The 19,697-nt window shown below is 42.6% G+C and overlaps 1 protein-coding gene across 1 annotated transcript in view; it reads right to left on the bottom strand.

Annotated features, from left to right (window-relative positions):
- The window catches only part of MICU2 (mitochondrial calcium uptake 2), a 146,685-nt gene that overhangs the window by 72,676 nt on the left and 54,312 nt on the right, over positions 1–19,697 (bottom strand). The window contains exons 3-4 of the mRNA XM_047077727.1: positions 10,665–10,696; positions 10,474–10,549 (exon numbers count right to left, since the gene is read on the bottom strand). Of these exons, the coding sequence (XP_046933683.1) occupies positions 10,474–10,549; positions 10,665–10,696 (108 nt within the window). The remainder of the gene's footprint in view (positions 1–10,473; positions 10,550–10,664; positions 10,697–19,697) is intronic.

A 19,697-nucleotide genomic window follows, 5' to 3' on the forward strand; every position in this document is an offset into this window, starting at 1 on the left:
CACTGCCCTTTGGCCTTGGGCCTCAACGAGGGCCACAAGGCGACTAAGGACGGGAGCAAGTTGAGGCACAGCCGCGGCCACGGGCGCCTCGGCAAGCACACCAGGCTCGCGCAGGACGTGATGTGAGAGGTGTGCAGCGTTGTCCATCGAGCGGTGTGCCATGGGGCTGCTCAAGGTCTCCGAGGACAAGTGCGTCCTCAAGTTCACCAAGAACAGGGTGGGGACACACGTCTGTGCCGAGAGGAAGACATGAGGGAAGCGGCAGCCAAGGACTGAACCTCTCCTCTCTGGAGGTAATAAAACCTTTTTGGAACTTGCAAAAAAAAAGCACGATAACTCGTACTTTTCTTTATAGTAATGAATGGTGGATAAGTTATTTTCTTATTTCAAAGGTATACTATTTTTTGCTAGTTATCATATGGTGTAATTTTTGATATTTATTTTATGTGGTAAAATGGAATATTTAAAATTGTTCTCAATGTAGCTAAATTTTACATTCTTTTCAAGTGACTTCATTAATATCAATAAAGAAATAAAAAAAATCAACAAAGCATATGTGAAAAAAGTGTACCTGTTGAATCTCTCCTCTATTATAATATTCATATTAGTGTTTTTAAAAAAATTTTTTTATATTTATTTATTTTTGAGAAACAGTGAGACAAAGCATGAGCAGGGGAGGGGCAGAGAGAGAGAGGGAGACACAGAATCCAAGGGAGGCTCCAGGCTCCGAGCTGTCGGCACAGAGCCGGACGCGGGGCTCGAACCCGCTAACCGTGAGATTGTGACCTAAGCCGAAGTCAGACGCTCAACCGACAGAGCCACCCAGGCGCCCCGTATCAGTGTTTTTTCTTTAAGTTGAAAATGCACATTTCAATTTGTGTATTTCAGAGAAAAACAAAAAGCTGTTAAGACCCTCTCCAAGATTTTTTTCTTGGTCTGTTTCCTGTAACTTCTTCTCTAGCCGCAGAAGGGAGGAGGAAGTAGATAAATACCCAGCAGGCGACATCAGGAAGACTGTGTTTGACTCCATCTGCGGGGTGGGAGCGGCACCGAGAGAAAGGGTTCCAAGAGATTTGCTGGGTTTCGACGGGGTGGGTGAAAAGCAGTCCTACCAAACGACACTAGAAATAAAGGTGCGGGTTTAGGGGAAGATGATGAGTTGGGTCTGGAATACCGGAAGCTCCAGGGAACTGAGAGACGCGCGAGCAGGCATCGGGCAGCAGGCTGAGGCTCAGGAGAGCGGCCTGGGCCGGAGACGGGGACACGGCCGGGGATCTGGGATCTGAGAGTCCCAGCGGCACACACGGATGTCAAACCAAGGGGAGCAGGAGAACCGTAAGCGGACAGATCCTAGGGAGCACCGGTGTTGCGTGGCCAGGAGGAGGCGGAGAAACCGACGACAGAAAGAGAGGTCCCAAGAGAACTGGGATCACGGAGTTTCAAAGAATCCAAGAGAACTCGTGGCACTTGGATTTGCCTAATAAAAAAGAGATCTTTCCGGCCTTGACCTCAAGGCACGGTGGAGAAGCCGTACGGACGTTATTCCCACCGTAACTGTGGAAGCAGAGACCGTTGCCTTCATCTTACAGATGCAGTAGACACTAAAGAAACGTACGAGCTCCAAGGGCACACAGGAGTGGTGAGGCTCCGGACCCCTTCCGTCCCCAGGGCTGGGCGCCCTCTTGCCAGCTCCAGAGTCGTGCAGCAGACGTGCTGCTGGAGGGACGGAGAACGCGAATGGTCGGGCCTGACCTCGCGGTCAGAGTGGAACGCGGGCCGGCACAGGAAAGCCCACGCTAAGGGAGGCCAGCATTTGGAGGAACGGGGAGCTCGCGGCTCTCACTCTGCCCTTTCGCACGCAACGCTGCCGCGCATCTCCCTGTCGGCTGCTTACCCTTCTTGCCATCATTCAGTCATACTCTTGAGTCCCGATCTCCCTACCTGTCCTTCATTAACGAAGGCTGTGCTTTCATACGCCCCGGGGTCAATGGCAGGAAGTTAGGTTTCATTCCCCTCCTGCGGCTGCCCAGTGCAGATTATTTATTCCTTCTTGCTGACTTTGAAATGAATGCCATCGATATTGTCTATCCTTGCAGTCACTTATTCCTCTGCTTCCTCCTAAGCTCTCTCTCTCTCTCTTTCTGTCTGTCTCCTTTCCCCTATTTCTCACACTATTATCCTTGTGCACTTTACCTAAAGGAAAAAATATCAACCTTTCTGCTACGGACTTCCGTTTTGCTTTTCTGACAGTCCATCACGAAGGGCCTTCTCCCCAGCCATCTAGAAATACTGGCTTTTAATGCTTTTAGAAATCTTGGAAATGTACGATGCCCCTATTCTTTCTGGGAATATAAATAGTTCTCCAGCTATGTAAGGAACAGGGAGAGAGAACTACCCAACAGGAAAATGTGTGAGTAGGCTGATGAATTTATCTCCCTTGACAGTTTTATATATATATATATATATATATATATATATATATATATACATACATATATATATATATATGGGGAGAGAGAGAGTGACAGTTTATATATATATATATATATATATATATATATATATATATATATATATATGGAGAGAGAGACATACAGACATATAGGTGCCTGAAAGTAAAGAAAATAAAGAAGTTCCCGATCATCTCCCTCAGTGTCCTCTATATATCTGTAAAGATACACAGATTCACAGTCCTTCTCCTGGAGACCAGAACCACGGTTTCTGGAAATGGCCACACTCTAAGAGAATCCTGACAGAATACTTGTCATGACGATGCTTTTCCAATTCCTCATCTGCCAATATGCGAAAATGCTTCACGCATCTTATGCTGCGAGCAGAGGCTGAATGAGGAGAACAGTGCTCTCAATTTCAAGAAGAGAATAAAACTTAAAAAAAAAAAAAACCCTCCCCCCAAAAGAAGAAGAGAATAAAGAAAACCTACAGATTTTTTTTTCCCTGCCTGAAGAGCTAAGACCGTAAGTAAACACAGTTTTGGAAACCGTCGTAACTACCTTCCCTTCAAACCTCACCGCCGCTTCCAGGCCTGCATCACCATCCGTGTTACGGAAGCACTGCCACCACTCGCGACCTTCCCTCTGCCAAGAAAAGGGGTGTCTGCCTACTGCTCTCTGAAGTCTCGACCCCCGCGTCACACTTCAGGTCTCAAAGACATTGCCCTTCATCTGCCCAACAGCCTCCTACTTCCTTCCGAGTTTCTTACATTTCGCCTTCAAACTCCATCCCCTCCTGTGAGATGGGCTTTCTCACTGCTTGCTCAGGACTGAGAGGTCAGCCCCTTCATTCAGACTCCCCCCATCAGAAGGGCCTGTTTGATTTCCCCAGTTTAGGTGGCTCATGGCCGAATTTCACGGAAGGTTTCCTAGGAGGGAACCCCTAGGATGGTAAGAAAACAACACGACAAAGTACGGGGTCCTAGAAGCCCTGGGGTGAGAGTAGGTAACAGCATCGGTACTGCCGGGGTCCTGGGCGTCGAGAATGCAGAATATCTTCCCCGGGTCCGGTAACAGGGAGGTCACTGATGGTCCCGACAAGAGTGGTGTCGCCGGAGGGTGGGTGCAGCCCAAAGGGCTTGGCTACGAAAAGGGCCGAGAAGTATGGAGAGAGCAGGAGGCAGATGTAGGGTCACCGGAGGGAGGCTTTTGCTCAAAGATGGGAGATGTCCGGAAGTCGCTATGTAAGAAAGCGCGGCAGAGTGCGGGACAGAGAATGGGGCAGGGGAGGGCGTAACAGCAGGGTGAGAAGTCTCGGGAAGGCAACAGAAGAGGCCCGGCACCAATGCGGGAGGCAGGCGGCCCTTCCCGTCACAGGGAACGGTGCTCCTGTCACACGGTGACGGTGACGGGGAGAGGACGCGGCTGTCCTGTCGGCTGCCCGAGACAGAGGCGGTAGCTTTGGAGGCACGGCCCCTTTACTTTATGTAAGGGAACAAAAGGTTTAAAATTCACAGCTTTCTTCCGGGCACAGGACAGGATATACTTCATTGTGAATTCTACTGGTTTTAATAATTACCTTCATGATTGTGGACACGGAATATGATATTAGGCATATGTTCTTATAATCTACAGTCAGGTAGTGCAACTTAAAAAACCTGTTTTGTGCACAAGGCTGCCAAGATCAGGTTTCTTTACTTTAAGCGACTTCATTTTATAGGTAATGAACTCTGAAATGACTATAGACCACATAAAATACGGTAATACAGTGAATAACTTCAATTTAGAGAAGATCTAGGTCAGGAAAAGGAAAAACATTCTATAAAATAGCTGTGAGTCATTAAACCGATAAAATGTTGGCTACCAGGGGGCAAACATTTCACCTAGGATATTTTAGAAATATTTTACATCAAAAAAGTGTCTAAATGAAAAAGAAAATAAAATTACTTGGTGATAATTTCATGCTTTTATTTCGGTGTTGATAAAGTCAATGTATTCTTTCTAAAATTTATGACAACGTTATTGCTAAGTGGATTTAATTTTGCTGATAAGTGATACCAATTATAACTGGGAAAAAGATCCATATAAAGTGCCAAACAGTTTTAACTGGAAAATAGTTTTAAAAACATGTAGTCTTCACACTTTCAATTCACAGAAAGGCTAACTCAGGTTTGTAACAAAAATATTCCAGAGACTCACTCAAATAGGTCAGAATAATTTGTCATCAGCAATGTCAATGTTAACATTAATCAGCATGAAATATAATTAGCATGGAATGCAATTTTGATTTCTTTTAATGTTTATTTATTTTTGAAGGAGAGAGAGATACACTGTGAGTGGGCGAGGGGCAGAGAGGAAGGAGACACAGAATCCGAAGAGGACTCCAGGCTCTGAGCCCGACGCGGGGCTCGAACCCACAAACCGAGGGATCGTGACCTGAGCCGAAGTCAGATGCTTCACCGACTGAGCCACCCAGGCGCCCCTGGAATGCAATCTTAGAGGACTATCTGTTACGTGCCAGAGAACATTTAGGCAACATGCTAGGCCAACGACCACACGGAGTCTTCCTCTTAGAGAAGTTGTGGTTTAATTACAGATATGAGAGACGGCACAGTGTAACAAAATGAAAACGTGAGAAAGAACAAGACCTCCGGTGGTTCCAGAGATGACTTTAACAGAGGAGGATGGCCAATGGGCAGGAAGCCGACGGGCGAGGGAAGTCTGGCCAGAACAGCAGGCGGCATTTAAGGCACTCCCCAAAGTGGGGCAGGTTAATGGCAGGGAATGAGGCCTGTGGAGGTTACTTCTCTGCGGGAGTGAAGTGTGCTTCTGAGGCCCTTGAAAAGGAGTCTCTCGTGTGAGTACTACAGATTAATCTTTTATCTCTCAGATACTTTTCTCTTAAGGTAAATTTTTTAAAGTGTATTTATTTATTCTGAGAGAGAGAGGAGAGAGAGCGTGCATGTGCACAGGGCAGAGAAACAGGGAGAGAGAGAGCATCCCAACGCTGGGATCGAACTCACAAACCTTGAGATAATGACCTGAGACGAAATCAAGAACTGGACACTTAACCGAATGAGCCACGCAGGCACCCCTCTCTTAAAATAACTTAAATTTTCTGTCTTCGGTTTTTATTTTATGAATTCGCCTTAAGAATAACTTTTAATTCCTAAAATTACATATTTGTATTAATGCTTTATACGAATGCTGAATTAACCTCCTACTTAGACTAATATTCTGCCACAAGGTCAGAATTTTTCTGGAATTTGCCTTCCCCCTGCCCTGGCTTCCTTTCTTCAGGGGAAAAATACAACCAGATATAAAGTAACTAGTTTGGGGGCACCTGGGTGGCTCAGACGGTTGAGCGTCCGACTTCGGCTCAGGTCACGATCTCACTGTCCGTGAGTTCAAGCCCCGTGTCGGGCTCTGTGCCGACAGCTCAGAGCGTGGAGCCCGTTTCAGATTCTGTGTCTCCCTCTCCCTGTCTGTCCTTCCCCCGCTCATGCTCTGTCTCTGTCTCTCAAAAATAAATAAACATTAAAAAAAATTTAAAGTAAATGAGTTTATATCTATAGACATCACTCAAGTTTTCACAACTGGTAAATATGATATTTTTCTTCAAGTCTCAAAATGCATTCAGAAAGTATCTGTCATGAAAGGATACCTCAAAGCTGTAGCTTTGATCTAAATATCAGTATTTGGGGTTTAAATATTATACCTAAAACCACTCTAAAGTGCCAGATTAACGACAATTTCCTAAAATCTTTATTAACTATGACTTTAAAGGTATTACTTATTTTAATTTATAAATTCACTAATAAGAGGCCAAGGTCTGGTTAACATTAAAATCTTATGAAAACATACAGCAATCACAACACTGCCAGTATTATCAGTTATAAACACAGCCCATGATCTTCGTCAGTTTTTACGGCCATGTAGCAGATACTGTAAATGTTACGAACATCTTAATTACACCCTTTCAACAAACCCATGAAGGCGGGCATTACTATCTTGTTTTAAAGGTGATGAAAATGAGAATGAAAGAGATTAAGTAACTACCCGAGGTCCAGGAAAAATTTGGAAAACCAGGAAAAATTTGAATATAAGCCTGCGAGTCCAGAATATACCCTTATTCACTACCCAGAGACTACCTCCCAGGAAATTCCCACTTGACAAAAGTACATAGGGATGTTGTGGTGCCGGCTGGAAGGAATCAGGTGAGGGCTGGGGTGGGGTGGTGTCACGTTTCGTACGAGGAGCACTCGTCAAATGTACGTAAAGTCTATGCGGTTCACCAGATGCCGACCCACTGACGTGCGAGCAGGATCGATACTCGCTAATAATCAGCAGTTTGACTGCTGCTGCCTTCTTGCAGTCAGGGTGCCAATGTGCCCCCCCCCCCCCCGTCACATTTTGTTTTCCTTCTTATGGAGCGTTACGTGATACACTTATTCTAAACTTACTTTAAAACCAACGCTGACATACAAAAACAAAGTGAAAACAAATGTTGATTTGGGAATGTCGTAAATCTCTCGAGCTAAATGGTCGCAAGTCTTCTGCACTCAATAAAGGGGTCATGAACGACTGACTTGGAAATTACACGCGCAGCTTAATTCTCCAACTCCTTCCTCAGATAACAGGAGAGAACGTTATCTGTTATTCATTCATCGCCACCTTCAGGTGGACCCTTTTTCTACCTGTCACAGACTGGTCCTTACGTGAAAAGGACCACGCAGGTCCTCTGCCTACTTGTACGGGTGTCTTTAAATACATTCCACCGACACTCACTGAAGTCAAATTCGACGTGAATACATAGGAGAGTAAAGCTAAACGCTATTTAGGAAGTGCTTTTACTCCCCGTCTAGGACTTTGGGCAGGTTACGTAACCTCTTTGCGCCTCAGTTAACTCATCTAGAACACGGAGGTATGAAACGAGGGTACCTTCCTCAAAGGAACGCTGAGGACCGAACACGGCAATACGTGTGTGTAGAGGGCTACGCATACGACGTGATACGTAGGAAGCCTTCAGTATATATTTCCGGTATTCGTGTTGTTACCGAGCCTGTGCATTTGTTTGGAAGCCCCCGGCCGACCACCCCTTCTCAGGCCGCTTAAAGGGCTCCTCCTCTTCTGCCCGTCCATTAACTGACCTGATCTATCTGGGGGCCTCTTCTCCCCTCAGTGCTTCCTACGTGGTCACATCTGCCACCGTGGCTTCCAGTGCCATTTTCGATGACGATAAGAAAATCTGAACGCCTTATGTCCTAAACCGGACTCATTCTCTGCCCCCCCCCCCTCGCTCTTTCCCCTATGATCCACGTATCCTGGCGAACGGCGCCATCATTCGCCTAAACCAGAAATCTGGGCATCGGACATGTTTCCTTTTTCTTGCTCCCTCTCATATCCAGTCAGTCATTAAGGCCCATCGCTCTATCACCAAATATCACCAAAATATCTATCAAACCTACACTCTTCTCTCCGTTTCCATTACCTCCTCTCCAGTACACGACCTCTTACCCTTACTGCAAAACCTCCTCACTCCATTCACTAGCCAGCTGCCACAGTGATTGCTCTCATCTGTCACTTGCTCACTTTAAACTCAAGGGCAGCCCACGGTTCCCAGGATAAGGTCTAAACTCTTTAACACACCCTCTACAGGTACCGAAGATTAAGGTTCCGCCTACCTCTCGGCTGACCTCCAACTGCCCTCGGCAGCTTCACACCCCTCCGAAATGGCGCCTGTCCTCTGTGTTTACACATCTGCATGCTGGTCTATGCTTCGTCTCTCCTGACTCAACCGGTCTCCCACTCCTCTACTCCTACCCAAATTTTCTTACTGCGCCCTGAAATTCTCTCCACAGTAAACATCTTTCACCTATTCACTCACTGTATGCGTGGTCTTGCCTTATCTGAAACCTGGATCTCCGCTAAGGACTTCTGAAAGGCAGGTTACTCATTCTTTCCCCGCCTCACTGCTAATTCCAGACCTTTTTTCTTCTAACCTCTTAACAAAAATTTCTGTTCCTTTGAGGCACATGTCATCCGGCTAGGCCACTGTCTGTTCTTCCTTTCAGCGGTCATCTACCAAAGTGCCCTCTCCCCATCTCTCAGTCACCCAAGGCTTCAGTAGCTGGTTCTGATCACACTCTCTCACATCCTTGAGAACCAATTCTTGAGATTCGAATTCCAGGACTATACCTAGAACCCCGAAATCACCCAGAACCGTTTCACCTCTGAGATCGTAAACCTCAGCACTTTACTCGTTGACTGCCAGCTCTGTTCTGCTCTGGGACTCCTACTAGAGCTGGCTTTCAACCTCACTGGCAGGTCTCACTGCCCTGTTCCACTTTCTTCTTTTCATCTCCCCTTTCCTTTCTTTTGCAATTCGACTTTCTTCTCTATTATCTTGCTCAGATTCCATGGCTCATTACTTAAAACCTCTTTCCCCTCAACAGCCTGAATTCCCTAGCCTGTGACCCTCCTCCTACCCATTCGCTCAGCAAAATCCTAACTCTAATACAGCTGTCCAACATTTCGACTCCCACCTGTAGCCGGCAGGAGATCGTCCCATCCCTGCACTGACTGGTGACTACTCTTTCACGACCGACGCTATCTTCCGTCGGTCCCTTGAGGTCCCTTCTTCGATCCCTTGAGGTTTCCTAGAACTCTCTGGTTGGGTCTCTTTCCTAATCACAGAAGCTACCTTGAACCTCCTTTCTCCACACGTCCTACTTTATAAAAACAATCAAAGCTATCCAAAACAACCTGCTTCAGGTTCTTGCCACTGAATTTGCAAAATCTGCATGAAACTCCCACCTGTATACATCCTTTCTTACTGGTGCAATGGAAAAGCTGTGCATCCTGTGGAATGCTGATCCTCCCATTGGTGCTCTGAAGACAATCCCTTCTCTCCCATCTTCCAGGAGTCTGTCCCACTCATACTTCCTTTCTCTCATTTCCTATCTCTCCCTCTCATCAACGGGAGACGTGCTCAAGTCTCTTGGTCTAACATGAACCAACATTCCCTGGGTCTGTCTCCGTCCCCAGCTACTGCCCTCTAGTTCCTTTTGTTCACACCCAGGTCTCTCAAGTGGTCTGAACTTAATTTTCTCTTCCCCTAACACTTTCTCCTCTTGGCTTCTGTGTTAACATCAGCTTGATTCTCTTTCGCGTCTTTGATCGCTCTGCCCTAGTCTCTTCCTTGGGCACTGCTTCCTCTTCCACTGCCTTAAATGTTGGTATTCCTCTGGATCTCTCTGAGGCCTTCTCTTCTCACTTTAGATACCCAGCCCCGTTCCTCCTCCCCGGACTTTAATTAAAATTGTAATCACTCAGAGAGTTTGAGAAAATTATTTCTTACCTGATGAGTATTTTATTATTTAAAAACATCTATTAAAGAACATGGTATTAAAACATTTTCTATGTAGATTCTCTACTGTATGCAGACCTCACAACTTAATTCCTTAATAATACCCCAGTTAAATAAAACACGTAAATAGAAAATTTTTTTAATAATTCTTTTTCTTTTTTATTTTTTTTTCAACTTTTTTTTTTTTTAATTTATTTTTGGGACAGAGAGAGACAGAGCATGAGTGGGGGAGGGGCAGAGAGAGAGGGAGACACAGAATCGGAAACAGGCTCCAGGCTCCTAGCCATCAGCCCAGAGCCTGATGCGGGGCTCGAACTCATGGACCGCGAGATCGTGACCTGGCTGAAGTCGGATGCTTAACCGACTGGGCCACCCAGGCGCCCCTCTTTTTCTTTTTTAATGTTTATTTGTTTTTGAGAGAGAGAGAGAGAGAGAGAGAGAGCGAGCATGAGTAGGGAAGGGGCAGAGAGAGAGAGGAAGACACAGAATCTGAAGCAGGCTCCAGGCTCCGAGCTGTCACCACAGAGCCTGACGTGGGGCTTGAACTCATGAACCGTGAGATCATGACTTGAGCCAAAGTCAGGCACTCAATCAACTGAGCCACCCAGGCACCCCAGACACATAAACAGAAATTTAACAACAAATCAAAATTACCTTTATCGCCAAGGTCTCTAAAAAAGGTTGATCCACGACAAGCTGGTTGGGTTCCTGCCAGTATATCCTCGATATCCTTTGAATACACATTAAAATCTTTAAGTATAACTTATAAAAGTACATTTTCTATGTCACCAAAAAACAAACGAAAAGAAATAAAGAAAGAACTTTCTCCCACACATACTACTTACCTTTTTGGTCAGCTTCTTCACTGAAGTTTTACCTATAGCAAAAAAGAAACATTATTTAGTATCCATATTACTTGGTAAAACTCAACTTCCACTAACAAAGAAAATCATTTAAAAGACAAAATAAACAACTAAATATTTGTTAAAAAAAAAAAAAACTTGTCAATTTTGCTAAAATCCTTATATCAAAGTTGTGAGCCGAGGAATTCTAAGTCTAAACACAAAGATACGTGGGTTCTTGTAAGACCTAGTTTTCAATTTCACTCACCCTACTTCAGACATGTAAAATCTTATCACCATTTTTTTACTTCTCTTAGTTGTCTGTATCATAAATAAATTCTTGCCAAAGATGATTTAAAAATTCTTTTTGCTTTCACTGATTAAAAACATACGCATTTATGTTTTAGAAAGCTACCTGTTTGAACCCTGAAAAGTTCTCTAAAGTTTACAGCTCTTCAGTCAATTTAAAAGTCTAGCCAACATGACTATCCATTCTAAAGTAATGTTATTTTTAACAGTTTCCAATTGGATCACAGAGAATTAAAATTCTTGGGGCCCCTATGTGGCTCAGTTGGTTGAGCATCTGGCTCTTGATTTCAGCTCGAGTCGTAATCCCAGGGACGTGGGACTGAGCTCCGAGTTGGGGGCTCCATGCTCCAAGCGTGGAGCCTGCTTAAGATTCTCTCTCTTTCCCTCTCTTCTTCTGCCCCTCTCCTCTGCTCTCTCTCTCTAAAATTAAACAAAAAAAAAACAACCCAAAAATTCTTTCAGGTGTTTAGCCATCTTTTTTACTGCTCACAGCATTTTCCTCTGACCCACTATAATTCTAAAGCAATCAGTTGCTCCTTTTGTTGAGACTTATTCTGATGACAGCCTCAAGTCATTTATACATCTGGAATACTGAAAAATGTTCTCCAGTACTTTGTTTCCTGCATAAGCCATGTGCATCACAAACTCTCCCTTCTGCTCTCAAGATTATCTTATCTATGAGGTTCCCTCAGTACAATGAAACGGTCTATGAAAGTTTAGGTGACGGGTTAAAAAAATAAATATTTTTACACGTGCCTTTTCCGTAGCGTGGGATGCTTAATTTGGACTATAAATCTACTGGGGATGAATTCTATCATTTGGCATTAATAAACCATCAAGATTTTAGCTTTGCACTATTAATAAAGACAGTAGCTGTGAATATGACGGTCTCATTTTTAGAAACATCTATGACCATGTTTATAAACGTAGATGTTACTATTCTGGGATAATTTTAAACTATTATGTGTTACCCAATGACAAAGAACCCTAGATTCTAATATTAGGTGCTAATATACCATTAGATTATCAAATAGACAAAACTTATCATTTAATTTACAAACCTAAGGGTTTGTGTGAATGTGTGGTAATACAATGCCGATAACAAACCCCAGAAAACTATGTAATACGTGTATTTTATCTGCCTCTGCTATATTCTATTAAAAAAAGAAATTGATCATGATTCACTTACCTTATATTGTTTTTAAAGTCATATTCACATTTATTCATTACTATGGGCAGTTTTATTTTTAGACAATTAAGGTTAGTCCCCAAAAAGACTAATCCTTGTACCCAACTGAAAATGTATTCTAGGAAGTAATAAACGACATCTTGAAGGTGACAATATGGATGGTTTCTAAGTAATAAGACTATGTCTAAAGGGTCTTATATTTGCTTCATAGCTAGATTTTTTTTTTTTTTGGTCTTTTAAAATCTTTGTTGTTAAAAAAACGCTCTACTTGAAACCAAGTGAGGAAAGAAGGTAGCATTTGCTTCCCTGCATCTAGAAGTCTTGATGTCAACAGCTAAGTCAGTAAAATTCAGTACTACATGGAAAAATACAACAATAAAGTCATGAACCAATTGATAATATATTGGTAATATAACACCAGAATCACAGGTAAGAACTAAATTCTAAAACCCTATCAAGGCAGATTCCATCTCTGTCCTTTCCTTAATGTAGCCCAGTGATTAGCATTTAAATATTTATTGAATGAATAACTGAATAAGAATTAGAAAAGATTCCAGAATGTCTTCTTATTCAGATCCTTGCCTTTCAGTGGTTAATAAATTATAATCCTCATTTTACAAATAAGACAAATAAGGCCTACTGATGTGCAAAAGGAATTAGGTCACAATATGGGCAATGAAGGGTTTCTCACCCAGGATTTTCAAAAACTGGTGTTAGATGCCTTGAGCGCTATTAAAGTAGTAATTGGGAACCTGTGGACCACTCTCAACATGTCAGGAAATTTCACAGAACTGAATGATTCAGCATGAGGTGGCTAGAGGAGCAACACTGGCTATTTCGTGTGGATTACAAGTTCTGCATGGTATTTGAACAGGCATTTGATTATACAAAATGGAGAAACCATGTACCTAATGAACATCTCTTGTAAAAAAACATTTTTTAATGGAATCAATAATTAGAAAATGACATGTTAGCTGCCAAAAAGGGATCATCTCTTACATCAAACTCATTTTTAGATTAAAAAAAAAAAAAAAAGCCAGAGCTACCGGGGGTGAATGCCTAATCTCTTTCGTTTCCTCTTTCTCCAACTTAATAAACTTTTCCTTGAGTAAGAGAAGGGTTGTGGTGCTTCAAACCCAGCACGCTCTGACAGGTCTCTCCAGCAGGGGGATGTCTCGCCCAGGTACGCCCCCTTGTGTATCACCTGTTCATATGCTGTACCAACGAGGAGACCAGAGATCAAAATAAGAGGTCCATGGTCTGATCTGTAGTATGATGAGCCGTGACCTTTATTCTTCTGACAGCAATTATAACATCAGGACATATTTATTAAATAAACCCAAATATATTTGGACACATTTTTCTATTTAAGAATAAGGAATAAAACCCATCTGTAAATAATCTAATTTTCCTTCAGGTTTTTCTGATTTTTTTTTTTTTTTTTGGATCTGTTTTTTGGAGGGAGGGGAAAATTCCTGCTTTTCTTTAATTATTTCTACCTTCACACACATAAAAAACCCAGTCTTACTAGATCATCGCTATTCCATATATACTCATGTAGTCATATATGGAAATAACAGAATGGGGGAAAACAGCAACAAAGGTAGATCTAGAGTTGAGACTGTAATGTTTTATTATATGAGCATGAAGAATGGAAAATACATTGTGGCTTTTCTTGGCAGGGGAAAGCATAGATCTTGAAGATCTATGAAGCACCGTGATGGAATTCTGGCTCAGGAAGTAGAATGTTTTTAAAGGTCTCCACTCCTCCTAGAGATTCCACCATGTGGCTTTCACCGTTTACAGAGGATTTCTGAAGTAAAAATAGGGAACAAGCACATCTTGTTACAGGCAAACAGCCATTTTAATACTTAAAATAAGTAAAACTGCATTCATACACACTAAGTACCGTTACCGGTCAAACGCTAGCCAAAATAGCGTTATTTGATGACTGTAACTGTAAAAACATTATTCATGGTATCTAATTCCATTTCATTTTGCTGGAAGTAAGTGGGCTTTCGACACATAGAAATTAGACAACAGAGACACTGCCATCGTATCTTTTGCATGAATATATGGAACACCTTGGCATCGATGTTAGAATTAGTACATGGCAGGACTTGCTTGAATCCAGTCACGGCTAATATGGAAACCGAGGCAGAAAATGACACATTAGCAAAACAATTAAACTTCCTAATATCAGTAATAAAAGTGAAAACTGGAGGAAAAAAAGGAGGGCCAATTAAATGGCGTCATTTTCCTTCAACAGAGCACGTGGCTTGCTTACCTCTGCTGGAATAAATACAGGAATAGATACCCTCTGGTTGGTATTTCTTCTAGAGGGAGACAAATGGTGATCTCCTGAGAGGTCTAAAACTGGCCTAGTTGTCAACTTTGCCAAACTGCTCTTCAAATACATTTAAATTGGTTTTGAAGGGGAAAAAAGGTGACTCTTTTTTTGCAACCTCAAGTAGTGTGAAATAATAAGAACTACATTATAAACAGCAAATTATTTAATTCCAGTTTAAAAGCTGATGTAGGGGTACCTGGGTGGCTCAGTCGGTTGAGCGTCCCACTTTGGCTCAGGTCATGATCTCACCGTTCGTGGGTTCGAGCCCCGCTTCGGGCTCTGTGCTGACAGCTCGGAGCCTGGAGCCTGCTTCAGATTCTGTGTCTCCCTCTTTCTCTGTCCCTCCCCCTCTTGTGCTCTGTCTCTCTTCCTCTCAAAAATAAATAAACATAAAAAAAACCTTAAAAAAAAAAGCTGATGTAAAGGGGGAAATACAGCAGCTAAGAAACTAAAGGGGAGAGGGGAAGATATGGAAAGCTTCTCCAAATAAGAAATGGTGACATTAACATCTGAAGGATTAGCATGAATCAGCTCAGTACTGAGGCCAGGAGAGTTGGGAGCTCTAGGAACAGGGAGGAGAGCCTGCCAGTCACTTCTATTGTGATGAGGAGGGAGGAGAGGGGCAGTGTCATGCAAGTAGTTTTGGTGGCAGGAAGCCACGGCAACTGCTATCTAAAGACTTTGATCTTCTCTTTGAGTAAGTGACCAGGTAGTTTGCTAGAACACGTAGGAAAAAGTGTAAGAAACAGCATGTATGCATCAGAGATTGCTAGAAGAAAGAAAAGCAACAGACTTTTGTATAGGGAGGCTATATCCTGGGACCCTGATAAGTCACTTATTTTAGTAGTTTTATTTGTAAATGCTTTTGTAATTGTCTACATAGATAATCATGTCTCTGAACAAAGACAGCGTTAGCTCTTCCTTTTAAACCTGTAGGTCTCCTTTCTTTTTCTGGCCTTTCGGCACCGGCTAGGACTTCCGGTACAGTGTTGAATACGAGTGGCGGAGTGGACAGCCTTGCCTCGTTCTTGGCCTTTGGGGCAAAGCGGTCAACCCTTCACCATTAAAAGTGATCGTAGCAACTGGCTTCATGTCCATATGGCATTTTGGGATCTAGCCTCAAAAGTGCCATACTGTCACTTCCACACATGTTCTGTGAATTGAGGCAAGGGGAGGGGACACAGGCTCCACCTCTTGATGGCAAAGCTGTGGAAGACCATATGGGAACAGAAATACTGTTGCAGCCGTTTTTGGAAATACAATCTGCCACAGCATCCTGACCAATTTATCACCTATGTGCAATCTGAGCTGTGTTCTTCACTAAAGGAAATTCTATCCAGTCTTCTCATACCCTCTGGTAAGTCCTGAGCACTCTTAGCCCCACTGACCTCTCCACTGAAACTTTAACACTGAAGACAGTCTATTACCCAGACTCTTAGGCTGTAAATTCCACGAACACAATAACACTATCTGTTTTATTCACCACTATATCCCAACATCCAACACAGTGCTTGTGGGCTTTAAACCTGTTCTTCTCACACGGGAAAATGCATACTCACTGGTTGGGGGTGAGCTGGTGATGAGCCAGGGGGCATGGAGGTCTCAAGTTACTTGCCATCATGCAGTCTGACAACTAAGGGAATCCTTATTGGGCTCCATTTTAGGTGTGCATGTGTTTGTAAGAAAGCGCAGGGTAGAAATGTTTATGTGTGTAGAGCAACCAATTGGAAAAAATTTGATACTTTTGTATAGTGTTCAAATGCCGTTACAGTAGATTACACTTAGAGCCCTGGTCTACACAGGTACTGACCTCATGTTTAACTGGAAGAATGAGAATAAGACTTCTTTTCTTAGTGAGTCTTAGAAGCCTAACACAGCAGTTATTTTTTGGAAAATGAATTTATCATCAATCTGTGCTTTTAAAATGTTTGATCATATAAAAACCAAGCTACTTCCTATGAATCAATTCACTTTTCTACTAGAATTGCACTAGATGGATGTTTTGATTTACATATCTGTTAGACCCACAAGGAGTTCTCTGGTATTAAAAAAGCACTTAGGGTCTTGTTTTTATTATTTTAGTGTCTCCATTTATGTTTTATTTTAAAAAATATTTATTTGAGAGACAGCATGTGTGTGCACACGCTCAGGGGAGGGGCAGAGAGAGAGAATGCCAAGCAGGGTCCGTGCTGTCAGCACAGAGCCTGACGTGGGTCTTGATCCCATGAAGATCATGACTTGAGCTGAAAGCAAGAGCTGGTTTAACCAAATGAGCCACCCAAGTGCCCCTCCATTTACGTTTTCTAAACTTTAATAATTTTAATATTAATACTTAAAAAAATTTTTTTTTCAACATTTATTTATCATTGAGAGAGAGAGAGAGAGAGAGAGAGAGACAGAGCATGAGATGGGAGGGGCAGAGAGAGGGGGAGACACAGAATCCAAAGCACACTCCAGGCTCTGAGCTGTCAGCACAGAACCCTACGCGGGGCTCAAACCCATGAACCATGAGATCATGACCTGAGCTGAAGTCGGACGCTTAACCGACTGAACCACCCAGGTACCCCAATATTAATACTTCCAATTGGGTACAAGGATTGCATTTTATACATGCATTTTGTAAACCTTTATTATGATATATTTCACATACCACAAAATCCATCCATTTAGGCTGCACAGTTCGATAGTTTTGTGTACGCACAGAGTTGTATAGTCATCAATCACCACAATCTAATTTCAGAACATGACATCACCCGAAAACAATGTAAAACCACTGGCAGTCACTGCTCCGCCCCCATTCCTAGGCAACCACCAATCTACTTTCTGTCCCTACAGATCTGCCTATTCTGGACATCTCATAAAAATGGGTCATACGAAGCGTGGCCTTTTGTGGCTGTCTTCTTCAATTCAGCGTAACGTTCCCTAAGTTCATGCATGTTGTAGCAGCGTGCATCAGTACTTCACTTTTTTCAAAGAGCTGGATAATACTCCGCTGTATGAATATGCTATATTTTGCGGACCCATTCATCTGTTGGTAGGCATTTAGTTTGTTTCTGGTTTTTGGCTAAACCAGACAAAGTTTGGTTGGACGAGTTTTTGTGTAGAGGCACATTTTTACTTCTTGGATGGTACACCTAGGAGTGGAACTGCTGGGTCATATAGTAACTCTATGTTTAACATTTTGAGGAACCGCTGAATTGTTTTCCAAAGTTCTACCGGTTCACATTCCCATAAGCAATATGTTAGGGTTCTAATTTCACCACATCCTTGTCAACGCTTTTTATTGTCTGTCAAAGACTGGTATTTAAACACAAGAAATTTGAAGCATAAACTTGAAACTAAGGGAAATTTGGAATATCTTGAAATCATAATGGACTATGTCAACAATGAATGTACATGGGTTTGACCTGTGAATGTATGTTCTCTTCCTTATGATTTTCTTAACATTTTCTTTTCTCTACCTTACTTTATTATAAGAATACAGTGTATAATATGTGTAACATACAAAATATATGTTATTAAACTGTTTATATTATCAGTAAGGCTATTAGTAGTTGAGTTACTGGGGAGTCGCAAGCTCTATGTGGATTTCTGACTGCATGGGGGTACGCACCCCAATCCCTATATTGTTCAAGGATCGATTGTACTAGCGAAGACCTACTTCAAATACAACTAATAAACTGAAACTAAGGGTAAGCTGTAGTCAATTTGAAAAGCATAAGATAGACTAAGCAGTTTTGTCTTCTAAACTAGCTGGCTCAGTGAGAAGAGCAAGTGATTCTTGGTCTTGGGGTCATGAGTTCGAGCCCCATGCTGGGTGTAGAGATTACTTAAAAACGAATAAGTATGTTAAAAAATACTTAGAAAATAAAATGTAGGTTCTATTAGTGGGGAGATGTGACTGAGCCTAAACCTTATTGTCTCTTAAGAAAACCTGTAGAAACAACTATATAGAATTCTTTTTAGTCACCCAAGAGCATTTCAAAAAGCAATGATGAAACATTTCCGGAAGAACATCCCTACTTTTTTCACTGAAAATGAAAGAATCTGGTGCAAAGACTTCTTTAGGGAAATGACCTTTTCAACAAATGGTGCTGGGACAACTGGATGGATACTCAAATGCAAAAGGACGCATATGGACCCTACCTCTTACCATATACAAAAGTTAACTCAATGGATCATAGATCTAAACAGAAGAACTAAAACTACACGAACTTTTACAAGAGGTGAAATTCTTCATGAACCCAGATTAGCTCACAGATTCTTTAACGGACACCTACAGCACAAGCAACCAAGGGGAGCCTGGGTGGCTCAGGCGGTTGTGTCAACTTCGGCTCAGGTCATGATCTCGCGGTTCGTGGGTTCGAGCACTGAGTCGGACTCTGTGCTGACAGCTCGGAGCCTGGAGCCTGCTTCCCATTCTGTGTCTCCCTCTCTCTCTGTCCTTCCCCTGCTCATGCGCTCTCTCTCTCTCCCTCTCTCTCAAAAATAAATATTTAAAAATAATTTAAAAAACCAAACAAGCAACTAAAGGAAAGAAAATGGATCAACTGGACTTCATCAAGATTAAGACCTTGTGTGTCAAAGGAGACTATCAAAAAAGGGAAAAGACAGCCTCCAGAACGGGAGAACATTACTGGAAATAATTTATCTGGTAACGGTCTAATATTCAGAATATATAAAGAACTCTTACAACTCCATAATAAAAACCTAAATAAGCCCGGTAAAAATGGATAAAAAATATGAAGATATTTTTCCAAAGAAGATGTTCCAGTGGCCAACACGTACACAAATAGATGCTCGATATGACCGTTCATCAGGAAAATGCAAATTGGTACCACAAGGTAACACTTCACACGCACTAGGATGGCGATCATAAAAAAACAAACATTGGAAAATAACAAGTTTGGGGGAGGGTATAGAGAGATGGAACCCTCACACGCTGCTAGCGGGAACGTAGAAACGGTGCGGACTCGGGGGAAGAGTTTGGCCGTTCCTCAAAAAGCTCGACAGAATCACCACACGACCCAGCATTCCGCTCCTAAGTGTACACCCAAGAGAAGTGGGAACACGTTCGTACAAAAGCCTGCACGTGAATGTCAGGGAAGTGTTTGCTTATCTGCGGTAACCAAAAAGTTGAAACCACCACCAAGTGACAGATGACAAAACGGGAACAGTATGTCCATAA

This window comes from Lynx rufus, unplaced genomic scaffold (genome assembly GCF_022079265.1).
Source record: "Lynx rufus isolate CCGP_SWC_20201006 ecotype Redwood Valley unplaced genomic scaffold, mLynRuf1.p SCAF_1, whole genome shotgun sequence".
Taxonomy (NCBI): Eukaryota; Metazoa; Chordata; class Mammalia; order Carnivora; family Felidae; genus Lynx; species Lynx rufus.